This window comes from Sceloporus occidentalis, unplaced genomic scaffold (assembly GCF_023333645.1).
Source record: "Sceloporus occidentalis isolate IW3139 unplaced genomic scaffold, rSceOcc1.0.p SCAF_5, whole genome shotgun sequence".
NCBI lineage: Eukaryota > Metazoa > Chordata > Lepidosauria > Squamata > Phrynosomatidae > Sceloporus > Sceloporus occidentalis.
The window spans coordinates 102,982,848-103,000,928 of record NW_028316985.1 but is presented as its reverse complement, the minus strand read 5'-3'; the positions used below and the strand labels follow the sequence as shown (position 1 = coordinate 103,000,928).

Below are 18,081 nucleotides of genomic sequence, written 5' to 3'. Positions count from 1 at the left end.
ACCCCAACAATATAACTTATTAAAAGCATTAGGAGGAAATTTATATATAAAAGAGTGCAACCTAAAAGGCAGCTACTTGCTGCTAGAAGCAAGAGGGATCATGATGTCTATAATGTAATGAAGAGATTGCATGGCATATATTTCTGGAGATGAAGTTCCACCTCTGATAACACCATTAAAAAGGCTGTGTTGCAATCATTTGTTTAAAAACCCAACTGGTTAATTTTATTTTGTTCATTTGATCAATTTCTTTATGCTGTAGTTGAATACCCCGTTTCATTTCAGAAACCAACAACATACAAAATATAAATATATAAAACTACAAGTCATCAAACTGTATGAAATGGTGGAGTGTGATCTAGCATAACTAGCCAAAACAAGAAGTGTCTGAGAGAATATTTATTGTTCTTGTATCTCTGCTTCAGAAGAAATAGAAAAAGCTCCACGGTCAGGTGGGGCAGAGGTAGCTTTGTGCTTTCTAGTATTACCTTGTGCATATCTTCATATCTGAGGAAGAGTACATTAGAGTCCATGTGATGCTGCCAAAATTCTTGCACGTGTTCAAACCACGAACCATATCCTACTGTGAAGAGAGGAAACACTATGGCCAACACATAATGCAAATGGTTGCTATCATTCACGATTTCTAAGGAGCATGAGCATTTACACAAAATTAAGGCATTGAATTATGTTGCGTTGATTCCTAGATCTGGTGGATTTATTCCTAATAAAAACTCAAGAAAGAAGCACTTATAATCCTTAAAACACAAAACAAAGTAAAAGAACATAATTTTTTAAAGCCTTCTACCACAAACATACATGAATAAGTCTATTATTTGCTATCTTTCTTTTCTTTTTATGAGAGAAAACATCACGCAATTCAGATTCCCACATTTATAGGCCTTTCGTTCAGAACAGCCTGTCCCAAGTGTACAGAATAAAGGAAGATGCCTGTCTCCTCTTCTGTGAGGAGAGGACAAATGCTAACAGCAGAACATGGAAGAGTTATTCTTTAAACTATAATTCCCAGAATCTCCCACACAGAAAGGCTAGTGGCCATGCTTTTAGAGGGATCTGAAAACTGTGGCTTTTCTAAGTCCTGATCAACTGATACATGTTTGAACTGAGGCTTTAAAAGTTTGGCTAGCAACACAACTTTATACGCCACTGCTATTAAATGATATAAAACAGAACCAAAAATATTAAACAGTACCACTGTTATGGACAGAATTTAAAGTTTCTTACACTTATCATTCATAAACCTCCGACAAAACTCTTGGAATGTTCCTCTGTAGCTCATAGTTCGTAGGGAGCGGTGAAACTGGTAATAGGACACTACTAGGTCTTTGGGGTTACGAGCCATATATATTACCTAAGAATATGAAAAAGATTTCTCATGTTGAGCCATTTCCCCTGCCTTCCTGCATCCCAATTTATAAAACATACAAATACTGCAAAGCCACTGTAAATATTACCTTAGAATTACCACTGTGTAGGTCTGAGGGCAGAAACCGATATGGCAGGTGGCTTTTGATGAGGCGGGGAGATGTAAGCTCCTACAAAATGAAGCAAGGAAAACAAATAGATAAGACTGTGAGCTTTATTACATTACAAACAAGCCTGGCAGGCAAGCAAAAAGAAGTGTATTTTTCTTTCTGTCTCTGCATGACGTTGAAGCACTTTCATTCTTTTCTGGTTGTAAAAGCGTGGAGAGGGTCGTAAAAGTGTCCCTTTTGCCAAACTGATTTTTCCAGCTTTTTGCACTCACTCCCCCAAAAATGATAGAAGTGCAAAAGAAAGAACCGAAATCAATGAGATTTTTAATACTTTCTTAAAAGTCAACAAAGAAGTAAGCTAATAAATTTTGAATTATTCTAATGTATGACCCAGCTTATTTGCAAAGGGGAACAGAAGATGAACATGAAATCTGCAGAAAGAAAAAATAATTTCAATAGGTCAACACAGTTTAAGGAATTACATTATACCTTGATAATGTCCAGACCAGGTTGAGGATACTCTAGAACTGGAAGCTGCTCATCTATATTCATTAATCCAATTTCATCAGGATCAGCTCCTTGGCTTACCAAATATACTACTTCCTGCAACAAACTGGTACCTGCAAATTGAATGAACAGGAGATAAACAGCTACAATCCAACCTCCAAAGAGTAAGAAAAATGTTCTGCACAGAAAGACTATGCTTTCTATTGTCCAATGCAAAATCAATTTTGAAAATTACGGCAAATGTTTCCCACGGGATAGATGAACAGACATAAACTAGCGACTATATGGGTCAGAATGTAATGTAACTTTAAACAAATTGCAAGGAATATATTTCATACGTCAAAATTCTTCTTGGAGAAAAAAAGAGTGTTTGCTAGGTGGGAAACAGAGTTGCTTCTATAGTTTTCTGTGAGTTTTTCAGGCTATGTGGCCATGTTCTAGAAGAGTTTCCTCCTGACGTTTCGCCAGCAGCTGTGGCTGGCAGCTTTAGAGAATGCTGGCATGGAAGACACTGGGGTATATATACTGTTGGTTGAGGGGAAGTGATTTGCATTTTGATCTGTGTATTGTTCTGTTGTCAAATGGCAAGGACTCAGGGTGTCTATTTAATTAATGATCCATTGTCTGCTGGGAACCCATCCCCCCGCACCCTGAGTGCTTTTTATTTGCATGGGCTGGGTCTTGGTTTTTCAAGACTGGTAGCCAAACTTTGAGCCTGAACAGACAGGCCAAAATAAAGCTGCTTCAGGTTACTTTGGAGGCATGCTGTTTAAATGATGCATGCGTCCTAAGAGGCCAGAAGCTGCACCAAAGCTGCACTCCAGTCCTTATGACTGGAGCATGGCTTTGGCGTGGCTTCTGGCCTCTTAGGACACATGCATCATTTAAACAGCATGCCTCCAAAGTGACCCGAAGCAGCTTTATTTTGGCCTGTCTGTTCAGGCCCTTTGTTTACTTTCAGGGTTTCTTCTTTCCTGTTGAACTTGTCCAGGTGTTTATGGATTCTAGTGGCTTCTCTGTGCATTCTGACCTGACAGTTGTTGGCGTGGTCCAGAATTTCAGTGTTTTCAAGCAGCATTTTATGCCCAGGATGTTTAGCTACTGCTGATTTTTCTGGCTGACCCAGTCTGCAGCATCTCTTGTGTTCCTTGATTCATGTTTGAACACTGCGTTTGTTTCTCCCAATGTAGACTTGCCCAGTATGCGGTAAACTCCTGCATCTGTGAGAGGGTCTCTTCTTTCTTTCACTGAGTGCAGCGTTTGCTGGATTTTCTTAGTCGATTTGGAAAAACCAAGAGAAGTGAAGACAAACAACCATCCAAAGGGAAGATATTATTACCATACACTGAAGGAGTCACAGACAGAATAGGGAAAGTGGTGAGGAAACACAGCCTCTGAATGGTCTACAAACTTACTAAGAAAATCCAGCAAATGCTGCACAATGACAATGGTTCATTAATTAAATAGACACTCTGAGGCCTTGCCATTCAACAACAGAACAATACACAGATTAACATGCAGATCATTCCTCCTCAACCAACAGTATATATACCATACTCTCGGCCAGCATTCTCTGAAGATGCCAGCCACAGCTGGTGGTGAAATGTCAGGAAGAAACTCTTCTAGAACATGGCCTCATAGCCCAAAACCCAACGGAAAACTATGGACGCTGGCCGTCAAAGCCTTCAGCTTCACAGAGTTGCTTCTGATGCCCCAGTCTGATGGTGAAGGACTGGCAAAAGCCAAGAGGGAAAAAAAGAGCCAGGTGTGGGCTATCAGCTGCCAAGTGGCCAACTTTAGAACTCTGACCTGGTGATCCCTGAGGTGCTGGACTAAAACTCCCATCATCCTCAATCAGGATGCCAATTGACAATTAACTGTACAGTGGGCCCGTGGTATCCACTGGGGTTTGGTTCAAAGACTGCCCCCTCCCCACGGATACCAAAATCCATGCATGCTCAAGTCCCATTATATACGATGGCATAGTAAGATGATGTTCCATATATAACATGGCAAAATCAAAGTTTGCTTTTTAAAATTTATATATTTTTAAAATACTTTGAAACTGTGGATGCTTGAATCCGTGGATTAAAAAAAATCTGTGGATAGGGAGGGTTGACTGTACTGGCTTGAGATAACACAGGTACAGGGCACTGGATTGCAGAAGGAGGGTCTAGTCTAGAGTAAGGATGGACAACTGTAGGTGGTTAAGGACTGCCCCTTAGAGGGTGCTTGGGAACATTTGAGGGGAAACCATTGTTTTTGTTTCGTTTTTCAAGGGGCTGCTAAATGCAAAAGGATTGAATACAGGTACAGAAAAAGTGTTACTCTGGCCTTTTGATTAAATTCAACACATTCATCAAAGAACAGTTTCATTCATCCAGTGCAAACACAGTATAGCCCTCCAAGCATTAGCACAACAACCAAAACTCAACCTAACAGCCAAAATAAAAATCAAACACATTTTCCTAAAAATGCTACCAGCAGAATGGCCGCTACTAAGGACTCACTAGCACAGGACTGTCCCTTCCCATTCCAACAGCCAAGTTGCTGGTAAGCACACCTTTAGAACTAGATATGTATCAAGATTTGCTCTGAACTGTGTCTGCCTTTAGAACTATGCACCTGTTCTGTCCTTGACTTTAGGAACTATCTTTTAGACTGAATGCTCAGAAACACTGGTTATGTATTTTATTTTATTTTTAATCTTATGAATCAAAATCAGCCACCACATCTCTTTCTTAGCAACAGAAATCAATGAAAATTAACGCTACTTAGTGATGGTGTTGAGTAACAGCTACATAGATGCAACAGTGAATCATGTTCACCAGTATATACTGTATATCTTGTATGTTAATATTGATGATAGATCTGAATTATTCAGCCCCATGGTCAGTTAAGTGTCCATGTCCCATTCTGTTACTTAAACCACTTGCTCTGCATTGCCAGGAAGCCTTTATGATTTATACAGTATGCTTTCAGGAAAATAGCACAGCAATTTCAGTTCTGGTAGCAAAGAGATAGCAATCACATGCCCACTCCCACCCCACCCCATGTCAATGATAGTGGAATACATCTCCAGTAGCCCTAGCCAGCATAATAAAATAATAAATAAAAAATTTATTTATATCCCGCCTCTCTGTCAGAGACAACTGAGGTGGCTTACAAGTTAAATTTGTACAGTCCTGAATCCCTGTATGCCACCCGCCCTTAAAATAACAATTAAAAAATTAACAATTTTAAAACATATCTTAAAATAGACAAATCAGACGGTGGCTATAGCAGATTCAGAAGGGTGATGGGATCCAAGTTGGTGGCCGGTTATCTATTCGGGAAAGGCCTGCCGGAAGAGATCCACCTTAACAGACTTTTCAAAGCTGTTTAAGCTGGCAATATGACAGATCTCCTCCGGCAAACCATTCCATAATCTGGGAGTGGTTGCCAAGAAAGTCCTGTATCTCCGTATCCAATAGTGATGGATACTGCTAGATATACAGTGGTGTTCCACACCAGGGTGTCACCCCATGTGTGGGACAGGTCTTTGGGGGCAGAGCCAAAAGGGTGTACACCCCATTCCCTGTCCCAAGTGGCTTTATTCACAAGTAAAGCCACATAGTTCAGGGAAAGCGGGTGCACTGGGCCCTCTCCATCCCTGTTCTGCCCTGGCCTCTCCTCCACCCCCAGGCCAGGAGGATGGAGGGAGACATGGCAGGGAAGCCAAGGCTGTTGTTTCCTGCACCGATTCTTAAAAGTGGCACAAACATAGTGGGAACCACTGTGTCTGCTGAACCGGTTTCAGGCATTGGTTCAGAAATTGAATCAAGAGGTAAGTGGGAATGAGGCTCCAGAAAGCTCTAGTATCTCACCAAATTTCAAACCCTAGGATTTCACATAGCAGTTATAATGGACTCATAGTGCTATAAGTGCATAGTGTGAAAAATGTTCTGGGCTCTGTTGTGAACCACAGGCATATATTAATTGTAATTTGTCTTCTAAAAAACAGAAGCCTGGAGTCATCTTTCTTGGACCAAATGAATAAATACATTCACTCCCAGAGGTTCAATCTGTAAAGCAATTATGCAGCTCAAGAAGCATTTCAGAGACAGCAGCCAACGAAAGGCACTTGACAAAAGGAGAACAACAGGGCAACAGCAGTTTGCATCAGCCACTCAGGCATATGCTTGGTGCTGAAATCTGCCTGATGCTGACATTTTTCCACAGACCAGTCTCCAGCAAGTAACATGTGCAGCACAGCTGAGGGAGAATGATAGCTTCCTTGTTAGTTTTGAATGGCTGTGTTGTCTCCAGCAGTTGCGCAAGATAAAAAGGCAGCACATTAATTTAGAAGCCATTACTGCAGAAGGAGGAGGAATTTGTGGTTGTTATCTCAGTTTTACAGTCTACTAGGCATTATTGACTGGAATTTTGGGGTACCAGTGATTTGGATTCTATCCAAAAATCCAGGAATCGATGAGGTATGTTGTTGTGTGCCTTCAAATTGTTTCCAACTTATGGCAACCCTAAGGTTACCCTATCAAGGGGTTTTCTGGGTCTGAGAATGTTTGACTCACCCAAAATCACCCACTGGGTCTCCATGGCCGAGTGGGTAATTGAACTTTGATCTCCAGAGTTGTAGTCCAATGCTCAAACCACTACACCATGCTGTATCATCATATAATGTGACCCTTAGCAGTGTTACTTTTAAAAATAATTACAGTTTGTAACAGTGTTTTATAATTATTATTTGTAATAATAACAACTACAATGGTGTGAGTTGGTCGTGGTTAAAAAAAAAACCTGTCTATTCATCCTTGGAAGGTCTGCAATGGCAGCTTTAATCCAGTGTCGAGAGACAGAGTAAACATGTATACATGTGTATTTGGAATTAAATCCCACTGTGTTCAGTGGGGCCTAATCCTTAGTAAAGTCCTTAGGATTGCAGCCACTATCTCCATAAAGATATACTTTATTTGAAGGGGTTTATGCACTCCTGTCTCTTCAGTCAGATATGGCCAGCATCTGTTCAACTGCAGTCAAAACGAGACATTTATTAGTACCATATATACTTGGCTATAAGTTGACCTCATGTGTAAGTCGAGGGCAGGTTTTGAGACCAAAATTATGGATTTTTATCTGACCCATGGATAAGTCGAGGGTAAAACTTAGGGGCATGTAACAAAGGATCTAAAGGATGGAGCAAGGAAAACGAGAAAAAGAATTTATCTGTTTGTGTTCTAAGTAAGCCCTTTTTGCAGCAGTACTCTTAAGATACAGCCTACACATGCAGATGAATAACAAATGTTACATAACTTTTCTTCCAAGTGCAGCATTTCATCATGTATTACAGTGGGCTCTTGGAACCCACTGAGGTTTGGTTCCAGGACCCCCTGTGGCTGCTCAAGTCCCATTAAATATAATGTGTATCCCTTATATGAAATTGCAAAATCAAGGTTAGTTGTTTGGAATTTATACTTTTTTCCAGTATTTTCAATCTTTGCATAAAGTATCCGTAGATACGAAGGGTTGACTATATTTCAGCATTTAGGCAAAGGAATCCTATTTGGATATTCCCCAGCTTAAAACAAACCCTGCATCTAATAACAGTTTGGTTAATAGTTTTTATAAATTAGTGGTTAAAATTCTAAACATACTAACATGAAACCTAGTCTTAGCCAAATAACAATTAAACTAGCAAAATATGTAATAGATATGGATCTAGTACTGAGCTCATAAACTGAAAACTTTTGAAAGGCTGTGTCAGGGGAGGGAGTCAAGCACAGCTTTTAGTGCTTCCTATGTGTCATCAATATTTCAGAAGTTCAGCTTAAGAACATGATCAACTCAAGATAAAGCCAGTCAGTTCTACACTGGCATTCGCACGCTATCACGGCATCTGTGCAGTCTACCACTTTAAATTAAATATTTGTCCAGGATGTAGCAGAATCATTAGACATGAAAATTATGACTGGATACTGGTATAAGCAGAAGCAAATATGTATTTAATATAGATGAGAAATCCTCTGCTACCAAACTATTCTCTTCGCAAAGCCCAAATGGCGTGTGACAAAAAATCTGGGAAGTCACAAGCCTCTGTCTGGGAACCATGGGTTGCCTTGCATACTGCACCCTGAATCCACCCAAAATGGGGAGGGGGGGTTCCATATCTCTAGGGAAAAGGAAACTGTTGATTCTACAGCCATTCAAATCTTTTTTGGTGTTCTGAGGAGGCTCTATAACATACAGTCGGCCCTTCTTATACACGGATTTTTTATACACGGATTCAAGCATACACGGTTTGAAAATGTTCAAAAAAAGTATAAATTTCAATGATCAAACCTTGATTTTCCATTTTTTATAAGGGACACCATTTTGCTATGCCATTATATTCAATGGGACTTGAGCATACACGGATTTTGTTATACACGGGGGATCTTGGAACCAAACCCCAGCGTATAACAAGGCTCCACTGTATAGAAAAAAGTGCCATAGCAAGAATCAACAAGGCTTGAGACAACCCACTTTCCTATATGCGCAAAAGTTACTCTTTCACTTGTTGAATAGTAGCTTTGCATCCAAATCTTAAGCCTCCATATACTATTGGACTGCAACTCCTATCAGTCCTAACTACTGACCATGGGTGAGTCTACACTGTAGAAATAATACAGTTTGGCATTACTTTAACTGTCTTGACACCATCCTACAGAATCCTGGGATTTATACTTTTGTAAGGCACCAGCACTCTCTGGCAGAGAAGGCTAAAGAGTACAATGTAGTATAATGGGTATGTTTTAATGTGTTTTCATTTGTTTTAAATTAATGTTTTTAAGTGGTTTGTATTTAATGCTTTTTAAAAAAATTATTTCAATTCTTTTTTTTTTTAGCCGTATTGTTTTAATGTAGGGTGTGAGCTCTTTTAAGTCTCTTGTGGAAAAAAGTGGGATATAAATTAAATAAATAAATTACTGAGTATTAGTTCAGCATCCCTATTACCCACTTCAATTTTTGACTAGTGATTTATATCAAGTGGTATATATTCTGTGGATGCAAAGAAGCACCAGCATGTTCTGTGATAGAAGAACCTGCCACAGACAAATTTCTCTTTTGTTCAAACATAACTTCACCTTGAAATATAAACCCATAAAAGCTACCACCATGCACAAGAATGTACTAGCCTGCCCATAATATACATTGCTATTAGTTATTTGTGGCTCACCAACAGCCTCAAAAGAAAAAGAAAAAAGATACAGAGAACGTAATTCATTCCCAACTTGAGCACTCTTTGGACATTTGAAATGCATGTATGGTAACCAGCAGAAGAAGCATGGTAGCCTTTCACCCTTCTGCCACTGGTATCTTCAGTTTCTACATATGAAGACCTCTTAAAGAAGGAAGCTGCCCAAAATGCACTTCCAAATCACCCAGTAACCAGGCTTCTCTGAGCGTTGTACAAGACATTAAAATACAACATAGGACATTAAAACAATGACTAGGGACACCAGAATATAAAACCAAATTAAAACTAGGAGCAAGATAAACTTGAAAATATACAGAACCACTAAAAGGATGCATTGCCTGGTGTTAAAATGAACTTAGTATAGGCTCAAGGCAAGTATCTCTTGGGAAAGAGATTCCACTGGTAGGGTGCCAACACTGAAAAGTCCCCTCTTCTTGTAAATCTCTTTCTGGTAAATGCCTCAAATAAACCCACAGGCTTGACATAAGTGCAATAGCACTCTCCCTTTGTATTCTCACATGAATGGGATTCAAAAGCATAAGGCATCTGGTGTAGGATTTAATGTTTTTAATCTGTTTGCACACCACTGTGTATGTTCTTTATTTCTGTGAATGCCCTGGGTGAGGGAACTTTCTTACCTATCTCCTTTAAAATCAAAGACCTCATCATCTGTCTCATATTCTGGCAGGATAAAGGGGAAGTAATCATTCTGCTTGGCAACATTTCATTTGTATTCACTCAACCTAAGGAATTAATAGGGGTGAGACAGGAATCTTGAGGAGAACAGAGTGATGCCATGTTGAAATATTGATACCACTACCAGAGAAGACAAGATAGGCTCCTGTATAATAGTGTCTGTCGCTGACCGAGGAATATCTTAGGTGCCAAGAAAGCAAACACTTTGTCCATTATAGGTATGCTTGAATCCTTACCATTGAAGCTAGTAAGCAGCCCTACCACCACACACATTTTAAATAAGGCTAGAGAGGAAAGGTTACAAGACTACTGTATTTATATTCTAATCAATAATAATAGACATGTAATTATCTCTCTCCTTCATTTTCAGTATCTCACATACACATACATACAAATGTTAATACTTTTGTTTAGGAATGAAGAGATAAAGAAGGAAATAACAATCTGTGTGTGGGTGTGGGTGTGTGTAAAGCACTTAAGCCAGATAAAATGGAGGTGCTCCTGGTCAGTCAAAAGGCAGATCAAAGAATAGGGATTTAGCCTGTGCTGGAAGGGATTACACTCCCCCTGAAGACACACGTCTACAGCTTGGTTGTGCTCTTGGATTCAACTCTGAGCCTGAAAGCTCAAGGTTTCAGCAGTGGCTAGGAGTGCATTTGCACAATCAAAACTTGTGTGACAGCTGCACACATTCCTTGAGATGTTAGATCTGGACACATGCTTTTGTTGCATCCCAGTTGGATTACTGTAAAACACACTACATGGGACTGCCTTTGAAATGTTTGGAAATGTCAACTGGTCCAAAGAGCTGCAGCCAGATTACTAATGGGTGCTGGCTACTGGGAACACACAACTCCCTTGTTGCAACAGCTTCACTGGCTACCGGTTTGTTTATGGGCACAATTCGAAGTGCTGGTTTTGATTTATAAAGCCCTATATTTATAAAGTGGAGTCTCCTTCCCTGGTGGCTTGATGGCCATCTGTTGGGGATGTTTTGATTGAGATTTCCTGCATGGCAGAGGGTTGGACTAGATGGCCCTTGTGGTCTCTTCCAACTCTACGATTCTATGATTCTATATGGATCAGGTCCAGATTATTTGAAGGACCATATTCTCTTAGCAATAAACCCATGCTTTGAGATCTGCTGGGGTGACCCTTCTCTCTATCCCACGACTCTCATAGGTACATGTTGTGGGAACATGGGAGAGAGCATTCTCAGTGGCTGCCCCCAGGACCCAGCACTTTCTTCCCTGAGAATTTAGACAGGCGCCCTCCCTACTTTCTTTTTGCAGACAAGATTTTTCTGTTTCAACAGGCTTTTAATGAGTTACTATATAAGGCCCGTTTCACCTAAACAATGTGCTGGTTCTTGCAAATTGTTGTCTGAGGTGTGTGTGTTTAATGATGTATTTTTTAATCTGGTTTTCCATTTTTTAGATTGTTTAATCTTGTTTTAACTTTTGATTCTTGTGAATGTTTAATGTTCTTGTTGTTGTACATCTTACAAAAGATTTTCTGAAATAGAACGGCCATATTACATTGTTCCCATATTACAGATGAGGACTAAAGGATAAAAAGAACAGTTTTCTAAGGCCATATAATAAAGTCATGGCTCAAGTGAGTTTGAAATCACCATTTTTTGATTCACTGCTACATTTCATACCCCTTTATTTCTACCCTTCCTTTCAAAGATAAACAAACCCCAAAGTAGCTAATGCTCAAATAAGTACTGTGGGAAACCTGTGACTGCTGCTGATTTGCATCATCTTGGGAATGTCTAATAAAAGAATATTATCACCCTCAGCATTTCCCTACCTCTTCACAGTGGCCTAAATAATCTAAAGGCACCAGATCCCATCTGATCTTGGAAGTGCTTCAGGGTCAATCTGACTGGTACAGTCAGCCCTCGGTATCGGGGGGAATCTGTTCTGGAATCACCCATGGATACCAAAATCCGTGATGCTCAGGTTCCATTGACTTCAATGGTGGCATGTGCAGGTGCCCGTACCGCCATTAGGGACAGCCACCCCTGACACACCGACTCCTTCAGGAGTCCTGGCAAGGAGTTCTTGAGCTGCTCCAGGCAGGGCTTGCCCCCTTTCCAGAATTCCGTAGCATGGAGCCATGGCTGTTCAGGTGGTGTCAAACCGGATTATTGCTGCAGTGCGGATGCAGCTGTAAACATGTGCTACGCTTTGCCGTGAACATAATGAAGGCAGATATTTAGCTGAGGCTTGTTGGCTTTGAGGAGATCATGCTTCTCACTGTGGAAAACTGCCCCACTTGGTCAGCTAGGATGGGGAATAATAATAATAATAATAATAATAATAATAATAATAATAATATGATTTATTTATATGCTGCCCAAACACTGGAAATCTGGGCGGCTTACAATAGAGGGGATAATAGACGGTTCCCTGCCCTCAGGCTTACAATCTAAAAAGACACGACACAAAAGGAGAAGGGAATGGTGAGGGGGGGGGGGAATCAGGTCCAGCATTCTTCTCTCCCTCTGAGGCCTGGACCAAGGCAGATGGACCGGAGGGAGAGCTCTTCTTCTTCAGGCTAACCCTGATGGAGCTGGGCCTGCCTGGTCAACTCCCTCATAGGCCGGAAGATGACAGTTATGGAGGGAGGAGTCTCTTCTTCCAGGCTAGCCCTGATAGAGCTGGGCCTGCCTGGTCAACTCCCTCATAGGCTGGAAGATGACAGTTATGGAGGGAGGAGTCTCTTCTTCCAGGCTAGCCCTGATGGAGCTGGGCCTGCCTGGTCAACTCCCTCATAGTCCGGAAGATGACAGTTATGGAGGGAGGAGTCTCTTTGTTCAGGCTAGCCCTGATGGTTCTAGTTCTCCCATCCCTACAAAGTCAAACCCCCCTCTGCTTTCAGAGCTCTCAGCTTGGAACACATGGAGCCACCTGTTGATGCGCGACCTGAGAGGTGCTTCTTAAGGGTTGCAAAGTTGCTTTGCTCCAGAGCAGATTGCTTTGCTCCCAGCCACCTGCCTGCTCTCCCTTCATGCCCACGCCCCCTTTTCCATCACCAGCTAGGAGCCTATGCCAAGAGCTGGATGGGAGGAGACCCCCTTCCTCCTCCACCACTGCCACTCTCTCTCCCTGTCCACCTCTGCTACTCCCTCAGCCTGGTGGTGGTGGCATCTTTGGGAGATAGGCAGGAGCAGTGGCTGACTGGCTGGCTGTCCTCCTCAGCTCAGGCAGGCATGGACAGATGGCAGTGCAGCTGCGTGCATGTGCCACCATTGGAAACAATGCAGGCTTGCCCTCAGCAGATGCTCAGATCTGTGGATGGCAAGTCTATGGATATGGAGGGCTGACTGTATTTGGATAAGAGACTGCCAACAAATGCCAGGTACTGTAGGCTGTATTTCAGAGGAAGGAAATCACCTCTGAGTCTTTCTTGCTTAAGAAAATTCTATAAAATTCATGGGGTCACCATGAATCAACAGGCAACTTGAAGGCACACTAATTCATACAGTTCAGATAGCAGATAGAGAAATGCTGGGGGAAAATGGTGGACACACAGTAATGTTTCTTTTAGCAGATGTTACTAGATAAATGTTGGTCAACTGGAGCCATGCTAGTTAGGCATTTTACTGAAAAAATAAATAAATAGTGCCTTCCCAGAATGCTTTGATTAGGTTGGGATGGGAATGTAACATCCTCATGGAAACATACAGTAATTCATAAGATGAGTGATCAAAATGTACCTACCACCCACCGTATGGCATGATCGCAATTTATTAGCATTACAGGTTTCTAGAAACTATACTCACTGATCAGTTTAGAATTCTGAGCAGATATACAATACAAAACATAAACTGGGAATTGTAGGGCAAAATAATAAATAAATTAAAAAATCCCTGATTCAGCAAGTGAGAGATACACATTGGAAAAAGGTATCTACATGCAAAGTGCATAGGGACACAGATGGGCACCAGATCTGCCTCACATTATGATCACCTATGCCTCACTGAACTTTGAATGTGTGTGTATGTGCCTTCAAGTTGCCTGTTGACTTTTGGCAACCCCATGAATTTCACAAGGTTTTCTTAGGCAAGGAAGACTCAAACATGGTTTTGTCAGTTCCTTCCTTTAAAATATAGCCTACAGCACCTGCTATTGATTGGCAGTCTCCCATCCACATACTAACCAGGGCTGGCCTGCTTAGCTTCCAAAGCTGACAGGATATGCTGCCTTTAAGGTATTTAAGCAAATATTAATCTATCTAGTTGCATCTTAATTAGAGCCTGGAAAAATTACTTTCTGGAATATGAACCCCAGAATCCACCAGCCGCAGGATTTGTAGTCCAAGAAAATAAGTTTTCCAACCTCTGCTTTTGACATGTATAAAAAAATCTACCTTCCTATTAAGAGTTGCCCGTTGGTTGGGGCTGGATCTGGACCTAGCACTTCAGAGCAAGCGCAAGTAGCCAAACCCAATCACATTAATTACTTTTAAATGGCCTTTTTGTACCATTTCCAGAAGATCATTCATCCCATCGGTAAGAAATATACTGGACCATTTGTCCTTCTTCCTAGTGGCAAAGGTCACTATTAGCCAAAGGTAAAGTAGAAAAGAGTTAACAGTATGTCCCCATAAATGGTGGTATCCATATGTTTAAGGCATACCTTTCCCCCAAGTGAATGAATACATTGGAGAATGGCTGCATCCGCACTGCAGAAATAATCCAGTTTGGCATCACTTTAACTGCCCGGGCTCCATGCTTTGGAATTCTGGAAATTGTAGTTATGTGAAATAATTCACCTTCTCTGTCAGAGAGCTCAAACTACAATTCCCAGATTTGCTCAGCATGGAGCCAGGGCAGTTACAATGGTGTCAAACTGGATTGTTTCTGCAGCACAGATGGAGCCAATGAAGAAATTGGAAACGAAAGAACCTGGTGAACCCTATGCTAGATCTATCCAGTCAGGCGTTGCTTTCCAAAGCAGCTGGCAGATGCCTCCTGGTGCTCAGATGCAGGAAACGCCCTACTTAATTTTAACCCACCCATTTGTGGCTTGTAGCATTCCATTTAGCTATCAGACCTAATTATTATAATGCCGTCTCCAGGTTGTGGAGGCCACCCCAGCATTTGCTGGTGGATACTGTAAGTTGATTGTGCATGGAGCCACTGATGCCAGGAAGGCCTGTTCAATAAAGGAAGGCAACAAACTGATTGCTAGTCTCTTTTGCAACAAATCAATAGGAAAGTAGCAAGCATCACTGCTGTGTCTTCCACCAAAATGAATATCAGAAGGCCTCATGGCATCCAGATTGGCATGACTTCTCACTCTCATATTTCTTTACAAGGCTGGGACTTGCCAGAGAATATACCAGTTTACTCAGAAATGAGATCAATTCTTGCACAGGATTCCAGCCCAAGTGCCCATTGAAAACAATGTTGTTTTTCAAAGCCTGTGATTGACGCACCAAAACATGACCTTCAGACAGAGTGAGCTGCTTTTTCTCTGGCAGCTAAAATGCTCAATGGTTTCTTTTCCTTCCTCGTTTTTGTCCATGGTGCCTGGTCTGGTTTTTCTACCTCAGGCCACAAAACATCTTGGCCCATCCCTGCTAGAAAGGAAACTCCATCTCATTCCAAAGCCAAGTATGCTCGCTGAAGAAACATGTCCAGGATCATGTTGCACATTAAAACAAAAACCAAAGGGTTTAGGTGTCTATTCCTGCCTTTCATGATTGCTCTGCCAAAAAAAAGCATTGTGAGAGGCAGCGTGGCATAGCAGTTTGGGTGTTGGCCTATGACTCTGGCGGCCAGGGTTTGAATGCCAGCTCTGCCATGTAAACTCACTGGATGACCTTGGGCAAGTTACGCTCTCTCAGCCTCAGGGGTGGAAGGCAAGGGCAAACATCCTCTGAACAAAGATGATACGATAGCCCTGTTTAAATCTTTGAAGGGATGTCATATTGAGGAGGGAGCAAACTTGTTTTCTGCTGCTCCAGAGAACAGGACTCAGAACAATGGATGCAAGCTACAAGAAAAGAGATTCCACTTCAACATTAGGAGGACCTTCCTGACAGTAAGAGCTGTTCAACAGTGGAACACACTCCCTCGGAGAATGGTGGAGTCTCCTTCCTTGGAGGTCTTTAAACAGAGGGTGGATGGCCATCTGTCAGGGATGCTTTGATTGAGAGTTCCTGCATGGCAGCAGGTTGGATTGGTCTCTTCCAACTATGATTCTATGGTTTTAAATCTAGGAAAACCCCAGGATAGGGTTGCCATCATCCAGAAAGGACTTGAAGGCGCACAACACAAAAGCCCTGCAGGTTACCTCCCCTAAAAGAGGCAGCAGGAGCGCTTGGGAGAGGCCCGTGCATCCCCCCAAGGTGGACACCTCTTGGCATGCCAGTTTTGCCCCATGCCCATGCAAAGTCCAGCAACATAGGGGATGGTCAATTCAGTTGTACATCTCTGTGCCATGCCAGCTCTTCAAAACTATTTGGCAAAACACACATCACTGAGTGAGGGGGGATGTCCATTTTCCCCTTTAAAATCAGGGGGGGGGGGTTGAATTGAACTTCTTGGTAAAGGAGAGAGGCTGAAAACCTGGAGGAAAAATATCTTAAAAGCCAATCTCTTTGAAACCCAATGTCTTTGAATCTCTTTGAAAAATCTCTTTGGAACCCAAGGGAAATCAGGCACCTCCTCCTTCCCTTCTCCTCCCCAGCTGAGAAAGATGCTCTGGTACCTGATTTGGGGTAGGTGACAATCCAGACATCGTTGGCTCTGACGGGGAAGTTGGCGATCTCCTCCATCTTCCCCCTGCAGAAAGGGGGCAGGCGGACCCCATTGTATTCGAAGTATTTGCTCTCAAACTCGCCGGGGGTGCTGGGGGTCTCGCACTCGCTCTCTGCCATCCTCTCCTTCCTTCCTTCCTTCCTTCCTTCCTTCCTTCTTTCTTTCTTTCTTTCCAGGGCCTGGCAGAGGCCAGATGGAAGGGATCAGAGCCCCCCTACCCACCCCACCCACCCAGGTGCCCCCCCAGGTAAGGAGCCCACCAGAAGCCCCCCCGCAGGCAGAGGGAGGAAGGATGCTCCAGGAAGATGCTGAGCAGGATGCTGAGAGGGATGCTGGTGCTGATGCTGATGAAGATGCTGCGCCTCTTGCAGCCTTCAGCCAATGGGCTCCGGAGCTGGTGATGTCATGCCCAACCTGCTCCAGAAGCAACAATGGGATGCAGCCAAGGCTGCAAGAGAGAGACTAGACCTATGCTCCATTTGCACTGCAGGACGGATCCGGATTGGTCCCCCCAACCAACGACCATGTCCAGAATGCCCTAGCCTGCAGCCATGGCAGGGCAAATGGGACCAACCTGGATTAGTCCTGCAGTGTGGATGGGGCCAGAGGAGGCATTGGGATGCACTCTGGGCATCCAGTGTCCCCCAGAAGTCTTCTCTTGCTCTATTGAGGCCCAGCCTGAGCTTGAGTCCTGTTATTTTATATTGGGATATAAAATAATGATGATGATGATGATGATGATGATGACAACGACAACAAGACCCTCATATAATAGCAATAGCAGCTTCATTTATATACCACTTTATACTGCCTAAGCCATCTCTAAGAAGTTTACAACTGGAAGCTAATTTACAGTTTACAATGGGAAGCTGGCTTCTCATTTTAGCGACCTCAGAAGGATGCAAGCCTGAGCCAAACTTGAGCCCTGGCTGTTACTGAACTCACAATCTTATGGTTTGTGAGTGAGTGGCGGCAGTACAGGCATTTAACCACTGCACCACCAGAGCATATAAGTCTTATAAGCTGCAGAAATCATGCTCTTTGACAGTGCTTTCGCTGTCTTGGCTCCAGGCTATGGAAGTTTGGGATTTGTAGTTTGCAGTGGGCCCCTGAGCACAAGCAGTAGTAGTTGTTAGCTGTCCTCCAGTGACCTTGACTCAGAGTATCCAAATGCATCTGAGGAAGTAGGCTTCAGTCAAGGAAAGCACCTAATGCCAACTTCTTTCTTCTGTCAATTAGTTTGAAAGGTGCAACAAGATCGCTCTCCATCATGGAAACCCTGTGGATGAGACATCTCCAAGCCCCCATCTTGTCCTCCATTGCTCTACTTAGGTCCTGCAAAGTTTGGGAGCCTGACCTCCTCCTATGAA

General features: G+C 42.5%; 1 protein-coding gene across 1 annotated transcript in view; it reads right to left on the bottom strand.

The window, feature by feature from the left end:
* The window catches only part of LOC149312604 (sulfotransferase 4A1), a 28,156-nt gene extending 11,236 nt beyond the window's left edge, over window positions 1-16,920 (bottom strand). Inside the window, exons 1-5 of the mRNA XM_089524960.1 lie at window positions 16,662-16,920; window positions 1,986-2,116; window positions 1,476-1,556; window positions 1,246-1,372; window positions 489-583 (exon numbers count right to left, since the gene is read on the bottom strand). Of these exons, the coding sequence (XP_089381086.1) occupies window positions 489-583; window positions 1,246-1,372; window positions 1,476-1,556; window positions 1,986-2,116; window positions 16,662-16,830 (603 nt within the window). The 5' untranslated portion in view covers window positions 16,831-16,920. The remainder of the gene's footprint in view (window positions 1-488; window positions 584-1,245; window positions 1,373-1,475; window positions 1,557-1,985; window positions 2,117-16,661) is intronic.
* Window positions 16,921-18,081: the final 1,161 nt, after the last annotated feature.